This window comes from Hipposideros armiger, unplaced genomic scaffold, assembly GCF_001890085.2.
Source record: "Hipposideros armiger isolate ML-2016 unplaced genomic scaffold, ASM189008v1 scaffold_792, whole genome shotgun sequence".
Lineage (NCBI taxonomy): Eukaryota > Metazoa > Chordata > Mammalia > Chiroptera > Hipposideridae > Hipposideros > Hipposideros armiger.
This window is the reverse complement of record NW_017732142.1, coordinates 166,132-183,570: the sequence shown is the minus strand read 5'-3', so window position 1 is coordinate 183,570 and position 17,439 is coordinate 166,132. Positions and strand designations below refer to the sequence as shown.

The 17,439-nt window shown below is 37.2% G+C and overlaps 1 protein-coding gene across 1 annotated transcript in view; it reads left to right on the top strand.

Moving 5' to 3' along the window:
* Positions 1-17,439, top strand: part of PKHD1L1 (PKHD1 like 1) — a 143,431-nt gene that overhangs the window by 116,002 nt on the left and 9,990 nt on the right. The window contains exons 64-73 of the mRNA XM_019628463.1: positions 1,519-1,667; positions 1,753-1,875; positions 2,424-2,535; positions 2,616-2,732; positions 4,639-4,804; positions 6,879-7,111; positions 7,306-7,473; positions 8,449-8,606; positions 10,738-10,873; positions 13,785-14,129. Coding sequence (XP_019484008.1) covers positions 1,519-1,667; positions 1,753-1,875; positions 2,424-2,535; positions 2,616-2,732; positions 4,639-4,804; positions 6,879-7,111; positions 7,306-7,473; positions 8,449-8,606; positions 10,738-10,873; positions 13,785-14,129 — 1,707 coding nt within the window. The remainder of the gene's footprint in view (positions 1-1,518; positions 1,668-1,752; positions 1,876-2,423; positions 2,536-2,615; positions 2,733-4,638; positions 4,805-6,878; positions 7,112-7,305; positions 7,474-8,448; positions 8,607-10,737; positions 10,874-13,784; positions 14,130-17,439) is intronic.

Sequence of the window (17,439 nt, the reverse complement as noted above, 5' to 3'; positions counted from 1 at the left end):
AAAAAAGGGAAAAGTAATAGAAAATAGAAGAAAGTCAGATCCTTGGGGATTTAGTACAGGTTAGGTGATGGTGCTGTTTTTTATAAGGAATCCTGAAGTTTATGCAGAGTTATGAGGGAGTTATTAAGGTTACTGATGTGATCTGGATGTAAGTAATACTTTCATTAAAATCCACTTCAATTTTCTTGTGTATTTTGAATGTAGCTTTCATTGATTGGGACACTTTACATGGGTTATTTCATTTCATTTTTAAACAACACTGAATTAGGCATTAAAATTTTTTATATATGAGGAAACTGAGGTTCTAAAAGGTTACACAACTTTCCCATTAATTCAACAAATACCATATTTTGCCATGTGTAATGCGCTCCCATGTATAATGCACACACACATTTTTGGCCCAAACTTTCAGGGGAAAAAAAAATCTTTCATTTTAATTTTTAATTCAAATTTTTACTTGTTTACATTTAGGTACTTGTTTTATGTACTGTAAAGGAATTTTAGCATTTATTTTTTAACATATTATGGTACAAGAAATTTTATGTAACAAATAATTACAAAAAACAGATATAAGGTACAAGAAATTTTATGTACCAGTAACAAATTTACGATATTTACTCATCATAGAAGGCCAAGAGCTCTTTGTCGTTGCAAGTTTGTCATAAGTTCAACAAAACCAATTACCCTATACCAGGGTATTATTTTGCTTATGGATATCATTACTGATTTCTAGAGTTGCACTTTTAACTCATAAGCATAAATAAAAGTATTAAAAACATTAATATGGATACAGAATTAGTACTACCCATGTATAATGCATATCCTTATTTTTCCCTCACAAATTTGGGTTAAAAAGTGCGCATTATACACAGCAAACTATGATATTTAAGGAGCAGCTACCTCTGCATTACTTTCTAGGCTCTGGGAATGTAATGAGTGAGCTAGACACAGTGTTTTCTTTCATGAAGCTTACATTCTAATAGGAGAAAGGAGGTAAATGAGTCACAAATAATAATAATAAAATATTAAGTGAAAAAAATTTTAATTTTTGTGTAAAGTGCCTCATGTAGTCAGAGAAGGCCTTCTAAGGCAGTGACACTTACCTTGAAAATGGGATGACCGGAAGGAACCAGCAAGAAGGTGTGCAGGGGAAGCAGTTTACATCATTGCGTTTCCAGTTCAGCCTTATTTGATCCAACTTCGTGCTCTAATGAAATTCATGTTTAGTTTAATCAGATTATAATAAGTTAAGGGTGCAAACACTAAGCCAGACATTTGCAAATGAGCATACAATTATTCTGAGTCACAGTGAAGGAGCAATTTAGATAAGAGTAAATACTAAATAGAGTAAATCATAAATGGCCAAAACAATCAAAATATTTGATCATCTTGTTAAAATTTACATTGAAATTACATGTTTAATTTTTTTAAAGAATTTAAACTTTAACCAATACTACTTCTAAAACTATAAGACGTGACTTCTAATGTTAATTCACTGGTTTTGTATTTTCTTCCAAGGTCAGTCTACTCCCCTCGAAAAGTGGTTTGACAATGAAGCCCATGGAGGTTTATATGGCATCTATATGAACCAGGATGGCCTTCCCGGGTGCTCTCTTATCCAGGGGTTTACCATTTGGATGTGCTGGGATTACGGAATTTATTTTCAGGTAAATCTATCCAAGATGGCGAGCGATTGTTTCTTGTCTTTCATGATTGTGTTTTGTGCCATGTAACCTACAAGTTGTATTACAGACCACAGAGAGTGTACGTATCTATAATGTGACCCTGGTCAACAATGGAATGGCCATTTCTTCAATGATTTACATGCCAGCTGCTGTGTCTCACAAAATTTCCAGTAAAACAGTACAAATTAAGGTAAGAAATGAATATAGCCACACAAAGGAGAAATAGCAACTCTGAGAAGGGTAAATTATTAAAGGACTAATACAAACAATTGCTGTGGCTTCTACCCTGGCTCACCCAAACCTCCTGCCTTTGCTCTCATTATCTTCTACCAGGAAGCTCTCTGTTCTCGCCCCTCCCTGCTTCCCTCACCTCTTCTTGCTTATCTGTGGCTAATCCTGCCACAGTTAGTTCAATTCTCATTCTGTCTATCAAGTTTTTCCTGAACCAGTTTAGGTAGTATTGACACTCCCTCCTCTTCTTGGACATATTTCTATCCTAGAAGCAGAATATGTCATTGTATACAATTATTTACATGCCTGTCTTCCCCCTCCCACTTTGCGTGTAGCTCCACTCAGGGCAGACATCACGTCTTTTTCATTGTGGTTTCATGAATGATCGACTTCTCCAACTTATAGGTTGTGTTTTGCTGCAGTGTAATTCAGTATTACCCATTATTATGTTTTCCTTTCGCAAAAGCTATTATTAAAGCTGTACTGTTTGAATTTTTTTTTAAATAGCGCTCATTAATGGTTGGAAGTAGCCCTGAATTTAATTGCTCTGATGTCCTAACTCATGATGATCCCAATATTGAACTTTCTGCTGCCCATAGGAGTTCCAGACCTCCATCAGGTGAAACTTTTAGAGCTTTCATTTTGGTGCCCATATGAGTGCATTTTCAGATTTCCTTAACTTTTTTCTTTTTATAAAAGGAGGGAGAAGTGGGATTTGCTGGCCTACCTTTGCCTCAGCACATAACATGGCACCCCGGAAGCCCCATGCAGGGATCATGAGTTACAACGCCATCAGTGGCCTGTTGGAAGTCTCAGGCAAGTTTAAACATAGTCTTTGACAAATCCACTCAATTAAGTTCTATAAAAGATACATAGAGTATAACTAATAATATTGCGTTGTACTTTAGTAAAAAAAAATAAAATAAAATAATGATTTATAGGAACCTGCTCAATATGACAAGCAAAGAAATCAGACATCAGAGCCAATTTCAAGAATGGTTCCCTGGCAAAATTCATATATATTAAAGAATCAACATTTACTTTTTCTTCTACAGCAACAGAAAAAATACTGGAATAGTATTTCAGTATTTCATATTAATTCGTTTTTATAAATTGTAAAAGCCTTTTCATTTAAGTAGGTTTAAACTTTATTATTGCTTTTTACAACTGAAGAAATTTGAATTTATTTTTTTAAGTAATTTAAGAGCTTATATAATCTTGCTGAAATCCCACAGCTATTGGCGATTTAGGTGAAGTTTTAATAATGACACTATTTCAGCATGCTAGGGACTCTCAGTACTCTGCCTACCACCAGCAATGGGTTCCTCATTCCCATCTAGCCAGCAAGCAATCTAAATTCATTAGTGTATCATTAGAGTGTGCATCTTAGGACCTCTTCTGGTGCTAGCTGTGTAATCAGGTAATCTAGGAGTAAAGCCAGAGATGGGATTCTTGTGCAATACGCTTTGAACATACGACCTCACCAGAAAGGGAGTGAGGGAAGTAGGATAGGACAGAGGAAGGAGCTAAGCAAGAATATGATCTCAGCTGGAGCCTAGCTCCTTGATGCTTCAGGGAGCTGTGTAGCATCAATTGGACCACTTAGTTTCCTTCCCCTTGAGGCAGGGGGTCTTCTGTATCAGTTGTCAGTCAGGCCTGGCTACCCCTATGGTGATGGTGTTGAGGAGTGCGTATCTCAAGTGATGGCGTTGTCAAGTGGCCAAGGACAATTCTTCAGAGAAGGGGGCAGCTGTGAGTAGTTAGCAGTCAACACTTAGAGGAGCTAAGGATGAGTGCCCTGGACCAATAAAAGAGGTCTGCTCAGGTAATACCAGTATCTGCTTCTGTGCTATTTTACTAATACTCACCTACGGGCTCATATTCATGTATATACAATAACTCCTTTGGGGAAAATGTAATCAAGAAGGGTAGCCGGTAGCACATAACTGATTTAAGAATTTGGGGAGTCAACTTTTGCTTTTTTTCTATTTTGAGTTATTGGATTTTAAGTACATTGGAGATTAAGTTTTCGATCCAATAAAGTTTTTCTTTTGACCACACGTTATATGCAATAAGGCCAAGAGAACAACAGTGTTTCATTTAGCCTTTGCTGCCTAACAAACCACCCCCAAAATTAGAGCCTTTAAACATCCATTTATTAGCTCATGATTCTGTGGATTGGCGATTGGCACTTTGGTCAGCTAGATGGTTCTTCTGCTGGTCTCACCTGGGATTATTCATTAGGCTGCCAACGGTTTACAGGGTGGATAGGGGCCGATTAGTGTAGGATAAGATAGTCTCACTTCCATCTGGTGGTTGGTGTTTGTTGATGGTTAGTACTTGTTGATGGCCATTGACTGGAGTAATGGGTGTGACTGAGGTAGGCTTATTCACATGCTGGAAATGACAGAATTCCTAGGAGCACCAAGACTGTGAGCTCAAATATGCAGCACTTTTCAGCTCTGCTTATGCCAACATTGCTCTTGTCCCATTGGCTGAACCAAGTTACACGGCCAAGCCCAGAGAAATATGGAAGTAACTATTCAGTGGTGTGGATATAGAGTCAATAATTTACCACAAACAGTAAGACAATCTACCACATAAGGTACGAGCTCTATGTTCAAGGTAGTATTAAATGATGTGTTTGCTGGAATGTACATGAAATGCAACTGTACCATGTCTCCTACAGAAAATACTTATTTTTCTATTATTTATATTTTAGGTTCAACATTTGTTGGATTTAAGAGTGTTTGTTCAGGTGAAACTAATGTGATATTCATTACTAACCCTTTAAATGAGGATTTACAGCACCCAGTCCATGTGAAGAACATACAGCTGGTTGATACTGTTGAACAATCAAAAATATTTATACATAGACCTGATATAAGGTAAAATATATGAAAATCCAGTTTTTTTTCCTGTCTTCATAGTTTTCTGTTGTCTTTTTCCCTTGTCATAGATCTGAGAAGGTTGCTATGTTACAGTAATTTAATTTCTATAAAATTTGAATCAGCATTATGAAAATTAAGACTAATTCATCTGTGTTTTCAGTTAAATTGAAAAATCTAGGCCTAAACCTGTATATTTTCTCACACTGTTTTTTCCATGCATCATAAATTACACTATCATTATGTGTTGTGCAACCATATCTCTCCATTAATCATCATTAGGAATGAGACACATCTCTATTTTTTCTTCTCTCTTCCTTACCTCTTTTGTTTCCTGTTGCTTTCTAAATATCTTATCACCTGCACCCCAACATGGACTTGGAAATTAAATGTCAATCCTTATTATCACTGTGACTGAGAATATGCAAAAATGTAAAACAGTAACTTTTCAATCACAAAGGTCAGTTGATATCAGACTATTTCTAGAAGCTGAACCACTTAGATTCTAATTCTTAAAAGAATATAGCCAATAGCTGCTACTCTTCCTAAGAGGTACGCATCAGGGATATTGGAGGAAGGAAATTTTCTCTTACAGATGTTTGATCATTTTTGATCTAGAGAGAAGACAAGGAATAATGCTGTCTAATTAGAAAGACATTTCTTTAGAGAATTGCATAGTTTGACTTCATCTGATTTTGTTTTTATGACAATCCCACAGCTCTTCATTTAATAATTGCTGAACTGCAGTGTTTTTTGACTCAATATAGCCTCTCTCCACTAGAAAGTTATTAGCTCTGGTTTGATTATCATTGAATCTTTCAGATTTAATATATCATTTTAAATATATATTAATCTTAATATAAGGTCATGAAGAAAATATTACAGTCTAAAATATGTCTTTGAGTTCTGTGCTTTTGTTGGGATACTGTTGAAACACTTCCAGATCCCTTTTACTAAACAGTTCACCCGGTATACTGTATACCATGTATATATAGCACATTGCAAGTTAGGCATCTACTTATTATTATAACCAGTTAACAATCAACACTCCAGGTGGCTCAAGATGAAGGCAAAATACCATCTATGGTTGAAATGCACGATAAATTTATAGTATTTCATCGCTTACAGTTTGGGTATCTATAGAATGGTTATAAAATATATAGCATAAAAATCAGAATCCAAGAATATCTATTTGTGTAGACATAGGCAAAAGCGTATAAGAATATATGCTTTTGTTGTTTGGTTGTATGAGTTCCTTATATATTTTTGGATATTAGCCCCTTATTGAAGGCGTTGTTTGCAAAAATCTTCTCCCATTCATTTGGTTGCCTTTTCATTTTGTTGTTCGTTTCTTTTGCTGTGCAGGAGCTTTTTTAGTTTGAAATAGAACACACAATGTGATATATAGATTATGTATTATGGAATTGTACCCCTGAAACCTATGTAACTTTACTAACAATTATCACCCCAATAAACTTTAAATTTTTTAAAAACAGAATATATGCGAATTTGCAATTTGTGATGAGCCTAAGAGTTTGAGATAGGAAGGTGACTGAACTTTACCAAGTATTTAGATTATTTTATAGTAAGTATACAATAGTTATAGAATATTAAAGACCATTATAAAAAAGAAAAGGAAGGGAAAAATAATAAAGACTTTCAAGCCAACACAGAGACCTTGTATGTCCTGAACAGTAGAGTAACTGTTCACCTGCTCAGTGGGGCAGTGTTAGTATGTTGTGAGCAGTGCATAAATATGAGATCTATCATTCAACAAAATATGGAACAACAAGATGGAATTCTAATTTCATATCCCACAGGTATAACTTGTCCTTTTGAAATGTTAATGAATTCATAGTAGACCAAATCAACACAATGGAAAAACAGACCTCATTACAATGTTAATTACATATGCTACTTGGTACCACCTTGAATCCTTTTGAAAATAAGATTCAATCCATCAATTATTTTTGAATACTCTCTTTGTAAATAGTCAAGTATATTCAAATGCTTCCTAGAAACAGGGGAGGGGTACTAAATCTCAGTATTCATACATTTCACCTTTTCTCCACAGTAAGGTGAATCCATCTGATTGTGTAGACATGGTCTGTGATGCCAAAAGGAAATCTTTCCTTAGAGATATAGATGGCTCCTTTCTGGGGGATTCTGGTTCAGTGATACCTCAGTCAGAATATGAATGGAATGGAAATAGCCAATTTGGAATTGGAGACTACAGAATTCCTAAGGTGATGCTCACATCCCCAAATGGAAGTAGAATTCCTGTCACTGAGAAAGCACCTTATAAAGGTTCGTTGGATATGTTTCTGTTAGTCTTCAAATTTACAAAACAAAATATATCTTTTATTTTTAATGATTGATGGACTCAACCAATAACATATTTTCTACTTTTTAAATCTTACATAACACGAAAAAGATATGTGGATATGCTTTTGCAAAGGCATTCCTGTTCTTTGCTAAAATGTACATACCTGTGTTTCTAGGAATTATTAGAGATTCAACCTGTAAATACATTCCAGAATGGCAGAGCTATCGGTGCTTGGGGATGGAATATGCAATGATGGTTATTGAAAGCCTGGATTCTGACACAGAAACTCGAAGACTCTCACCAGTGGCTATAGCGAGCGATGGTTATGTTGATCTCATTAATGGTACGTGTTCAATGTCAAAAAACTAGAGTTACTCAAAGCATTCACTATTTATTACATGCATGGAAACATTTCACAAATTATTTATTACATAAAATGCATCAAGAAAATTCATCATTCCTTATCTCACCTTATGTTTTATATATGTATAATCCCAGCCACTTTAATACTGAAGTGAAATGGAGAAGTTTGCCATAAAAGTCATGTTATGCCTGTTCTGGAAATGTCTGGATTCAGGTAGAAAAGTGTCCACTATCTTTTGGCTTTTGAGAGGGTTTATTGGGATGTCATTTCTCAAACTGCTTCAGTTCATTGATTATGCTGACCCTCCAACAGTACCGATAATCACAGTCTTTAACAAAAATTTATTAAAATAACAGTGGAGGAAGACTAAAGACAATAAAAAACAAACTTAAGAGTTTGATGAATTTACAAGTGAACTGATGAACAAATGAGTGAGTGAAAGACTTAATGAATCAATGGTTCAGACACAGAAATGTCCATGTTTCCAGATACAGTACAGGCTCTATTTTTAACAAATTAATTCTGTTACAGCATATGTCTCAGCAAAGAGTCTGAGAAAGTTGGTTCCCCACCCAAACTCACATTTGATAGATGAAAGAAAGCATCGAGCCTTTCCTTCCTTACCATTTGGCCTGGGCTCAAACATCATTATAAAAATGAAGAACATGCAAATCTGCCGTTTCTCTCAGTGACCTTCCTCAGCACATTTATTTACCCTTCTTGGTCTGGGCAGTGTGAGAGTATGGGTAACAGGGACAAGTTGCTTCCCTGCCTTCCTTTTTTAAACCAAGGTGTGAGAAACAGCTTAGATCACTGGATAAATGAATGGATAAATAATGGGTATAGATGCTGAACTTAATCAGTGCAATTTACTTTTAATACAATTACTCTCCAGACTTTGCACTAATACTATTCATCATAAGGAATATGAACTTCTATTTTATGTGGATTTAGGCCCACAGGATCATGGCTGGTGTGCGGGATACACATGCCAGAGAAGACTGTCCCTGTTTCATAGCATTGTGGCTCTGAACAAATCTTATGAAGTTTACTTCACTGGTACCAGTCCCCAGAATCTCCGGCTGATGTTGCTTAATGTTGACCATAACAAGGTGAGGCAAAATAGAAATAATTTCTTCCATTATTGGCATTTATTACTAGCATATATTTCTATCTGCTAAGGACTTTATCTCCTCCCTTGTTCTCCTAAACATCGTCAGCTTTACAGCTTATTTTCGAGGATCGTCAGGGTACTACTGAAAATACTATTAGTCTAGACAGTTTTCATCAGCCTGAGAGCACATGTGAGTCCCAAACACCTCTACCCCATATGCACTTAATTCATATATAAGGCATGACAGTGAGTTCTATGATTTGTGTGATGAGCAAACACACCTAAATTTTTACAGAAAAATAGTGCACATCCAAAACTGGAGTCACATATTTATTCTTCCTTGCTGCTATTATTTATATGTCAGAAATACACCTTTGGAATTTCCCGCAAAGGTCACACAGCATGTTAACTAAAATATCTTCAGTAACGTCAGGTCTTTGCTATAAACTGAATTCAGCTGCGATGATTATCTTTATATATACTATGTCAGTGGGAAACGAGTATGAGGCTGAGAAGTAGTCCCATAATTGCGATTTTCTTCTCTAAGAGCATGAGACCTGAACATCTCAGAGTATTAGGAATGCGAGGAAAGGATGCTAATGAGATGAAGCAGAGAAAAGTAACAAAGGAAGACATCTGTCCCTTTTCAGGTGATAGCAGCCCTGTCCTTTCAGTTGGAACCATACTTGATCCTTCTCTTTCTCTCACATTTCTCTCCAATCCATCTGCAAATCCTGTTGAGGGTCCCTTCAAAATATCGAGACTGAGCACTTCTCACCATCTCCACTGCTACCATCCAGTTTGAGCCAACGTTAAGGCAATTGCCTCCCAACTCCTCCTCCTGCTCTAGTTTCCCCCACTCTAGTGTCTAGTCTTACCTCCATAGCCACAGAGATACCTTCAAAATATGAGTCAGATTAGGTCACCCCTCTGCCCCAAACCTGCAATAATTTCCCCATTAGTCTTTGTACAAGAGGCAGGATCCTCACAAGGGCCTACAAAGCCGTATGAGAATCACCCCATCTCTTAGCTCTCTGACTTCTTTTGCTCCTCCAGCCACACTGGGCTCCTTGCTATTCCTCAACACACCAGAAATGCTACCACCTGGGCCTGTGTTGCAGATGATGAGTCTGCCTGGAACATTCTATCCTACATGGCTGACTTCCCCATCCCTTCAACTCCCATTTTCTCAATAGGCCTACCCGGACCAGCCCTCCTGTTTGGGCTCGCCCAATTACTCATACTCTGATCTCCCTTTTCTTTTTTTCCATAGCACTTACCACTTTCTAACATGCTTCATAGTTTACTTTTATTATTTTTATTATTAATTGTCTCTCTCACTCTAGAATGTAAGCTCAAACAGGGCAGGGACATTTGAGAGCTCCTAGATTAGTAGTCCTTGGCTCAGATAAGAATTCAATGTTTGAATGAAAGAAAATATTTTTAATTTTAAAAATAAGAATGTACCTACAAAGTAATGTCACTGTTAATATTCTGAGCCTCGGTAGACAATCTCAGAAGAAGATTTCAAAACTATGCATAACTTATTTGATTCCTTATTAATTTGTCCCTGCCCTTGCAAAACCCAGCCGGTCTCCTTACTTTAGGATAGTATAAAATGTGAGAAATAGAAACATGAAAAGTAAACAAATTTGAATCAGAGAGGATAGAAATTTTGACTGATTTGTATTAGTCTGGCTACCAAATTTTTCTCAGACATAAGCATTTTGTTCAGCCTTCAGTAGCTACTTTTGTGTGGATGGATTATACAGAACACTGCTAAGATCCCCGTTTCCCCCTCCCCTGGAGCTGAGAGTTTGTATTGAACTTTGTTATCTTTTAAAGAAACCCTTTCTTTAATTTAGAGATTCTCCTCTAATAATTTCATTCTGACATTATACTTTTTTACCGAGAATTAACAACTAAGAGTTAAGTTGTAACATCTGTGTGAATGGTTGAATGTAAGTCCATTTAAAAATTTTAGCTCAATATTTATCCTAAATCCACAAAACTTAGTTTTAATATTTTATATGAGGTATATATAGTTAGAGGACTTTTGTTAAGTGCTAAATTCTAAATATTTTTTTCATTGTTCCCTTAAGACAAAAAATGTTGTTTATTTTTAACAGGCGGTTCTGGTAGGAACATTTTTTTCCACACTTCAGCGCTTGGATGTCTATGTGAACAATGCATTGGTCTGCCCCAAAAACACAGTGTGGAACTCCCAACAGAAACACTGTGAACTTAATAGACACTTGTACACAGGTATTTTCTCAGAAAAATATGATAAACATTGTATGTGTACTTAATTATGTATAAAATTCTTTGTAATGTTTCATAATTAATATTTTTAATTCCTTAAAATTTGATGAATGCAGGAAAAAATAATTTTTAGCCATGGTCCACCTAATATCTTAATATTGTGTGTCTTCGAAGATTACTCATGATGGAACTCTTATCTATCTGCTTATATGCGGATAAAAGATTTTTGTGTATGATGGACTTTCCTTTGACCCTGGAAACATTTACATCCTTTACATTTAGTTCAATTATTTCTTTGTACACAAGAAATTTTGCTTAGAATTTTCATCCTATCTCTGCTTTACTTCTGTTTCATAGAGATCAGAACCTAAATTAATTGGCAGTCACCAGAAGTATTGCCAAGAAAGCTAGTGTAATATCAGCTGCACACCATGAAGTAAATATAATAAACTCTGGATTTAAATGAAATATATGTAAGAGGCTAAAATTACCCATTCAATAATATTTGTAAAACTAGGATTTAACTCTGCACATTGAAGTATTTTTGTTAAACTGGGTGTACTAATAAGGTCAATACATTCCATTCCACATGTGCTACTTATCATTTTTAGATGTGCCCCATAATTTTGGCTAACACTTACATAAATGTGTTGTGTAGATCATAATATAAGCTAGATATTAGAGTATGAATGGATAACCCATATTCATTACCATCTATGGAGAAAGCCCTATTTCTACCAAGAATAATGTTTCCAGAGACATCACTATGTGCCAGGCACCGTTCTAAGTGCTTTTTATATAAGAACTCATTGTTACTATGTCCCAATAATAACCCTATGAGATAGGCACAGATGAATAAACGGAGACACAAGGAGGTAAAATAATTTGCCAAGGTCCTTGTCTTAGCTCAAGCTGACATAACAAAATACCGAACTCTCAGTGGCTTAAAAACAGGAATTTTCTCACAGCTCTGGAGGCTGCGAGTACAAGATCCGGGTGCCAGTATGGATAAGGTCTGCTGAGAGCTTTCCTCCTGGCTTGCAGATGGCCTTTTTCTCACTGTGTCCTTCTAACACATTAGAGAGAAAAAGACAGAGAGAGAGGGAGAGAAGGAAAGAGAGAGAGAGCTCGCGCCCATGCACACAAGCTCTCTAGTGTCTCATCTTATAAAGACATCAATCCGTCATGAAGTCCGCACCCTTATGACTTCATCGAACCCTAATTACCTCTCAAAGGCCACATCTCCAATTACCCTCACATCGGGGGTTAAGGCTCCAACACATGAATTTGTTGCTGGGGTGGGGAAGGGGGGGGGCACAATTCAATCCATAGCAACACCAAAGCTGGCAAGGGCACAGCAAGAATTGAAACCCAAGCTCTAACTCTAGAACCCATGCACTTAACTATTATGTTGTATTTCCTCCTAATAAACTGAATCAGTATTATCATTTTTATATACAAACGACTGCACATATTTACAGCTTACTTTTCATAAATTTTAACTCTTTTTTCAAACAACACTTTTTTACCAAGTACTCTACCATTTCAGCCAGGAAAGTAGAAACTACCTCAACAGGCAGAATTTAATACAGGAAATTGGTTGTAGAGAGGTTGTAGGGATGAAAAACAACCAAGGCCCTCTTACAGATTTTTTTTTTCCACGAAATAACATTACTTTTAAATGAACATTTTGCCTTGGCCCTTGGAATCTAAAATAATAGCTCTGTATTATGAATCTATACATATTTTTTAGATTACCCAAAGTGTTTCATTATTTTCTGTGTCTCTGCTTCCCTCCATTACTGTGAAGACGTGAGAAAGTTACATAGAATAAATGGTGTAGACACTTCTAACAGTAGTTTAAGAGCAGCTTCAATTTATAATACAAAAGCACATTCTTCAGATTCACAGAATGTTTAAACCAAATTGCATCCAGAATTCATCCTAGTAGGTATTAAATATACAATAATAATGAAATAGTTTCTGAACGCCATTGCTATGAATGTGCATTACATTAATAAGAAATGCCCTCTTCTTTTTAAAATTTTGATTTCTTTTTCTTGGTAAACCTCACTATGACTAAGGTAAGAAACTCCATGTCTCATTCCAGTACTATTGTACAGTTCAGCCTTTGTCAGGGCTTAATGTGTGTTAGTGGATATGTTACCGCTGAGACATTGTTGATATTCTGCCGTATATATGTTCATTCATTTTATATATATAATAATCTCAATCACTTTTGCAAAATTTATTTCTGTAGTAGAACTTGTTTTGCATAAACCAAAGATTTTTCAGGCTGAAATGTAAACCTGTTTCATTGGTGTAAGATCCTTCTGGGATGTTTTAATACATATGTCATTTGTATTACATATTTTTGTCCTTGGGAAAAATAGAAGCACTGAATTGTAAATGCTCCTTCAGATTTGGTATATAGCACTGCATACGCTGCATGAGCTAGAAGGCTATTAAAGTTAAATTTACACTTTTAAATTACCAAATGCCTTCGGTCAAAGCTTTAAAATTCCTAACATAAAAAATAGTATTACAAGTACAATATAGGCTCCTTTGATTTCATTTATCACTTATACTGTGTCTATAGTATCGCTTTTTAAATAAATTTAGTGTGTAAAGATTATTTTAAATTAAATTGCTTTTTAAATTAATTGCTTTTTAACTTTTAAAAAGATTTCATGTATAATGATTATTAATGGTGTTATTTAAAGGATTGGCTTTAATTTTGCTTGTCAGTTCTCCAAATGTTTTTGTTTTTAATATTCATGTTTTCTTATGAAAGAATGATAATGTTGAACTTTTTCAGAATTTCCTAAATGTAAACAAATAATCAACTACTACATGGTAATTGTGATCCTATGAATATGTTCAACTGTGCTGTTTTGACTTTTTACCTTCATAGAGCAATTTCTTCCTAACCTGAATTCCACGGTCCTTGGTGAAAACTACTTTGATAGAACCTACCAGATGCTTTACCTTTTGGTTAAAGGAACTATACCTGTTGAAATCCACACCACTGCTGTCATATTTGTTTCTTTCCAATTACCTGCCATCACAGAAGATGACTTTTATAGCTCTCATAATCTAGTTAGAAACCTTGCCTTGTTCCTAAAGATACCAAGTGACAAAATCCGTGTCAGCAACATAATACGAGGGGAGAGTCTGCGGAGGAAGAGATCTGTGGGACACACCGTCGAGTTGGAGATTGCAGATCCTCCCCCTCAGTTCATAAGCAACAACACCACAGGTATGAAGAATAGATGTTTGAGATAGAGGAATGTAATTATCAAATTCACATCCACAAACAACCCTATCAGGGCCTGGTGAGCCAGGCCTGCGGAAATCCCACCAACCCCACATCCTGAACCCTGTAAGGGCCTAAAGACCCTTCTCCCTGCTCTGCTCCTATAATCCCAATGTATTTTGGAATTATGAAGGAACTTTAGCCTCTATTTTATTATCATAACCAATTATAAATTCAACAAAAGGATTTGACCTAATATAAAAGATCCGAGAAGTGACCTTATAGCTGAGAGATTATGCATGAAAAGAGTCAGTCAATGAAAAGATGGAGGTAGGACTGGCCAAGGCTGAGGAAATAGTTGGTGAGTGTTTGGTATATGAGAAGAACTGGAAAAAGTCTAACATGTCTGCAGTAAAAGGAGCCAGGAAGAGCAAGCTGCTGCAGATGAGGTTGAGAGGTTGGCAGACGCTAGATCATGGAAAACCAAAAGAAGCCCTCTTCTTTGTAAATCAGAGAAGGACTGTGAATGTTTTCCTGAGGAAAGAGTTGAGCCTTGGAGATTCTGAGCAGTGGAGTGGTGGGTTAGATTTCTGTAGTAAAGTCACAGATTTACCCCCCAACAAGTGCAAATATGCAAGAATGTGTTCTATCTTTATTTCCTGTGACTGATCTAATCAGCCTCACCAGCCATCACTCCGTTCTCTGTGCCTCACTCTCCATACTCTCATTTCCTAGGTATCAGATAAAAATAAGCTCAACTGTGCCAGAAGAGGTGTATTTTCTGGTTTAAATTATTTCCTTAGGGGTGACTCCTTTCGGGCATTTCGGTGAACGTTCAGTCCTTCGCCCGATGTTCAGCTCTTCCTCTCTGTCTGTTCAAGTTGGTACGTGAATACCAAGGGGACTTTCCTGACCTCAGGCCATCATGGCGCCCTCTCATCTTCATAGTCTCTACTACAAGGGAGTGGTCTTCTCTCTGCTCTGCACAAGTCTCTCTTGAGTCTCACTGAACTTTCCAGGCCTCCTGCTGCTAATCCCAAAATGCTAATTCCCAATCATTACATGGTCTCCAGCGGTCAAGCACAAGTACTCTCACCTAGGCTTTCCCTCTCCAGGAAGATGAGACCTAGGTTTCTGTCAGAGGAGCATCACTAGCCACCTGACAGGGCGTAAAGGCCCTTCACTTCTCCCAAGAGGTAGGAGAAGGGCCCATTTAATAATGTGGTCAGATCACTGAATGTTATTATAAAAGTTGCGAAAGTATGATTTTTCTGTGTTCTTCTTAAAGAAAGCCTCTAAACTGTATAAACTTCAGACTCAGAAAATCCATATCTGCCCTTTCCTCTGTCCAGCTCCTTCGTCATTAAACTCCCAGGCTCTCTCCTATGTAAACCTGGGGACTGGGTGACATTCTCACCTTCTGCCACTAGGGATCACCACTCATTTCTTCAGGAGGTTTAGTGGTGCCACTCTCCGTGTGCCATGTTGCCATTCTGGAATTCTACCAGTTAGGCAGGCGGAAGGCTCTTCCCTTGCCGGCATCAGCCTGTGGAAAGGCGTGCCTGAGTGGAGGGACCTGCTGACCAACTCTCTTTGTTGAAGGAAACAGGAAGCCCAGGCTTGAGTGATAACCAGGCAGCCAAAGAAATTATAATTTATTTCCTACATGCGATCTAAATTTCCTCACACACAACTCCTCCCATCCCTTCCCCTTAAAGCAGTTTTATCTTGTTAGTCAGATATATCATCGTTAGGTATAATAGTCTAAGAACACGGAGATAAGCGTGGGGAGAGGGACAGACCAATGGCATATTTCCCAGACCTAAACTGGGAGAGGGTTTCAAATCTCAAGGAAAGCCTACAACTTGTCATGGAGCGATAGCACAGCAAAATGTTGGGAAGTGGCCCAAAGGTGTGCATGCAATAATACTACTGGCTCCCCCACAGTCTTCACACAGTGTTGGGATATCCAGACATTCCCAGGTGTCCTAGAAAGGGGTACATAAGTACTGAGGGGACCCCTGGATAAGCAGAGTCCTGAGGTCAGGAATAAGAGCTCTTCAAGTGAAGGTCTTTGGTTTCTAGGTGGCAGTCAACAGACATGGACATCTTCCCATGTGAAATTGTCAGAGTACCTATTAACAGTGCAGGCCAGGTCAGACCTGCCACGGTACCAGAATCTAAAGGGGAACAGGTGATAATTGTAGTGTATGGACATGAAGCCCCCTTGCACTGCTACCATTAGGTCACATGAGCCCTCATACCTGGGAAGCCATCTTGGAGAAGAGTACATAGAGGAAGCGGCAGGGAGGGAGGAATCTGGAAGACAGCGTTCATCCAGAAGAGTCTGAGTCAACCAAAAGAGACCTTTTAAACAGGAGCTGAAATTCCCTAAGACGGTGATTTTCCAAATGTCACGTGAAACCTGCTGCCCTAAGACATCGCTTCCTTCTTCCTGAACCTTAATGGAAGAAACTCAGTGATCAGAGTCCTCAAGGCAGGACTCTGGATATGGAAGATGCTGAATATCTAGGAACAGACGCTGGCAAGGCCTCCAGTACACCAAAACGTTCTCCTGGTTATAGTTGGCTTTAATAGATCACACTGACTGCAGCGTATAGAATGGAGTGAAAGGGGGAGATGGATATAAGAAAGTCAATTTAAAGCTCTTTTAGTGAGTCTGCTGATGATGGCTTTCACTGGGATTTTGACAGTGAGGACAGGAAGATTTAGAAATTGGTAATTGATTATATGGTATAAGGGAGAGGTGAAGGGTGAAGCAGAAGAAGGGATCAAGCAAAAGTTCCAGGATTCTGAATGAATAGAGGTGCCACTTCATGAGACAAGGAGCATTATGGGGCAGGAGATTTAAGAGGACCTGCCAAGCTAGAAAAGGAGAACAGAAACTACCTATAGTGTTAAAATTAACCTTGAAAATCATAAATGCCTACAGCAAGTAACCATTTGTTAATAATTTAATAAATAGCAATTTATAAATATGCATATTGTAAATTTGATGATGCCAATTTTTCTTCCATTTCCAAACAACACTTAATTTTTAAAAAAATGACATGTGATGATAGACATGCATAATAGTGCTTCACTTCTAAACAAAGAGTGACATGGGGAAGTATTAAATTAAGACATATTTTCTCACTATGCTTTCATTCATTTTTCTTGTATCTATTTTATCTGCCCTTGTTTTTTTCTTTAACTACCCTGGCGGTAACCCCTAGTGTGGCTCGGGGTTAATTTTCACTGCCAGAAGCAGTAACCCCTATTTTTTATAATTATTTATTATATTATAATTTAT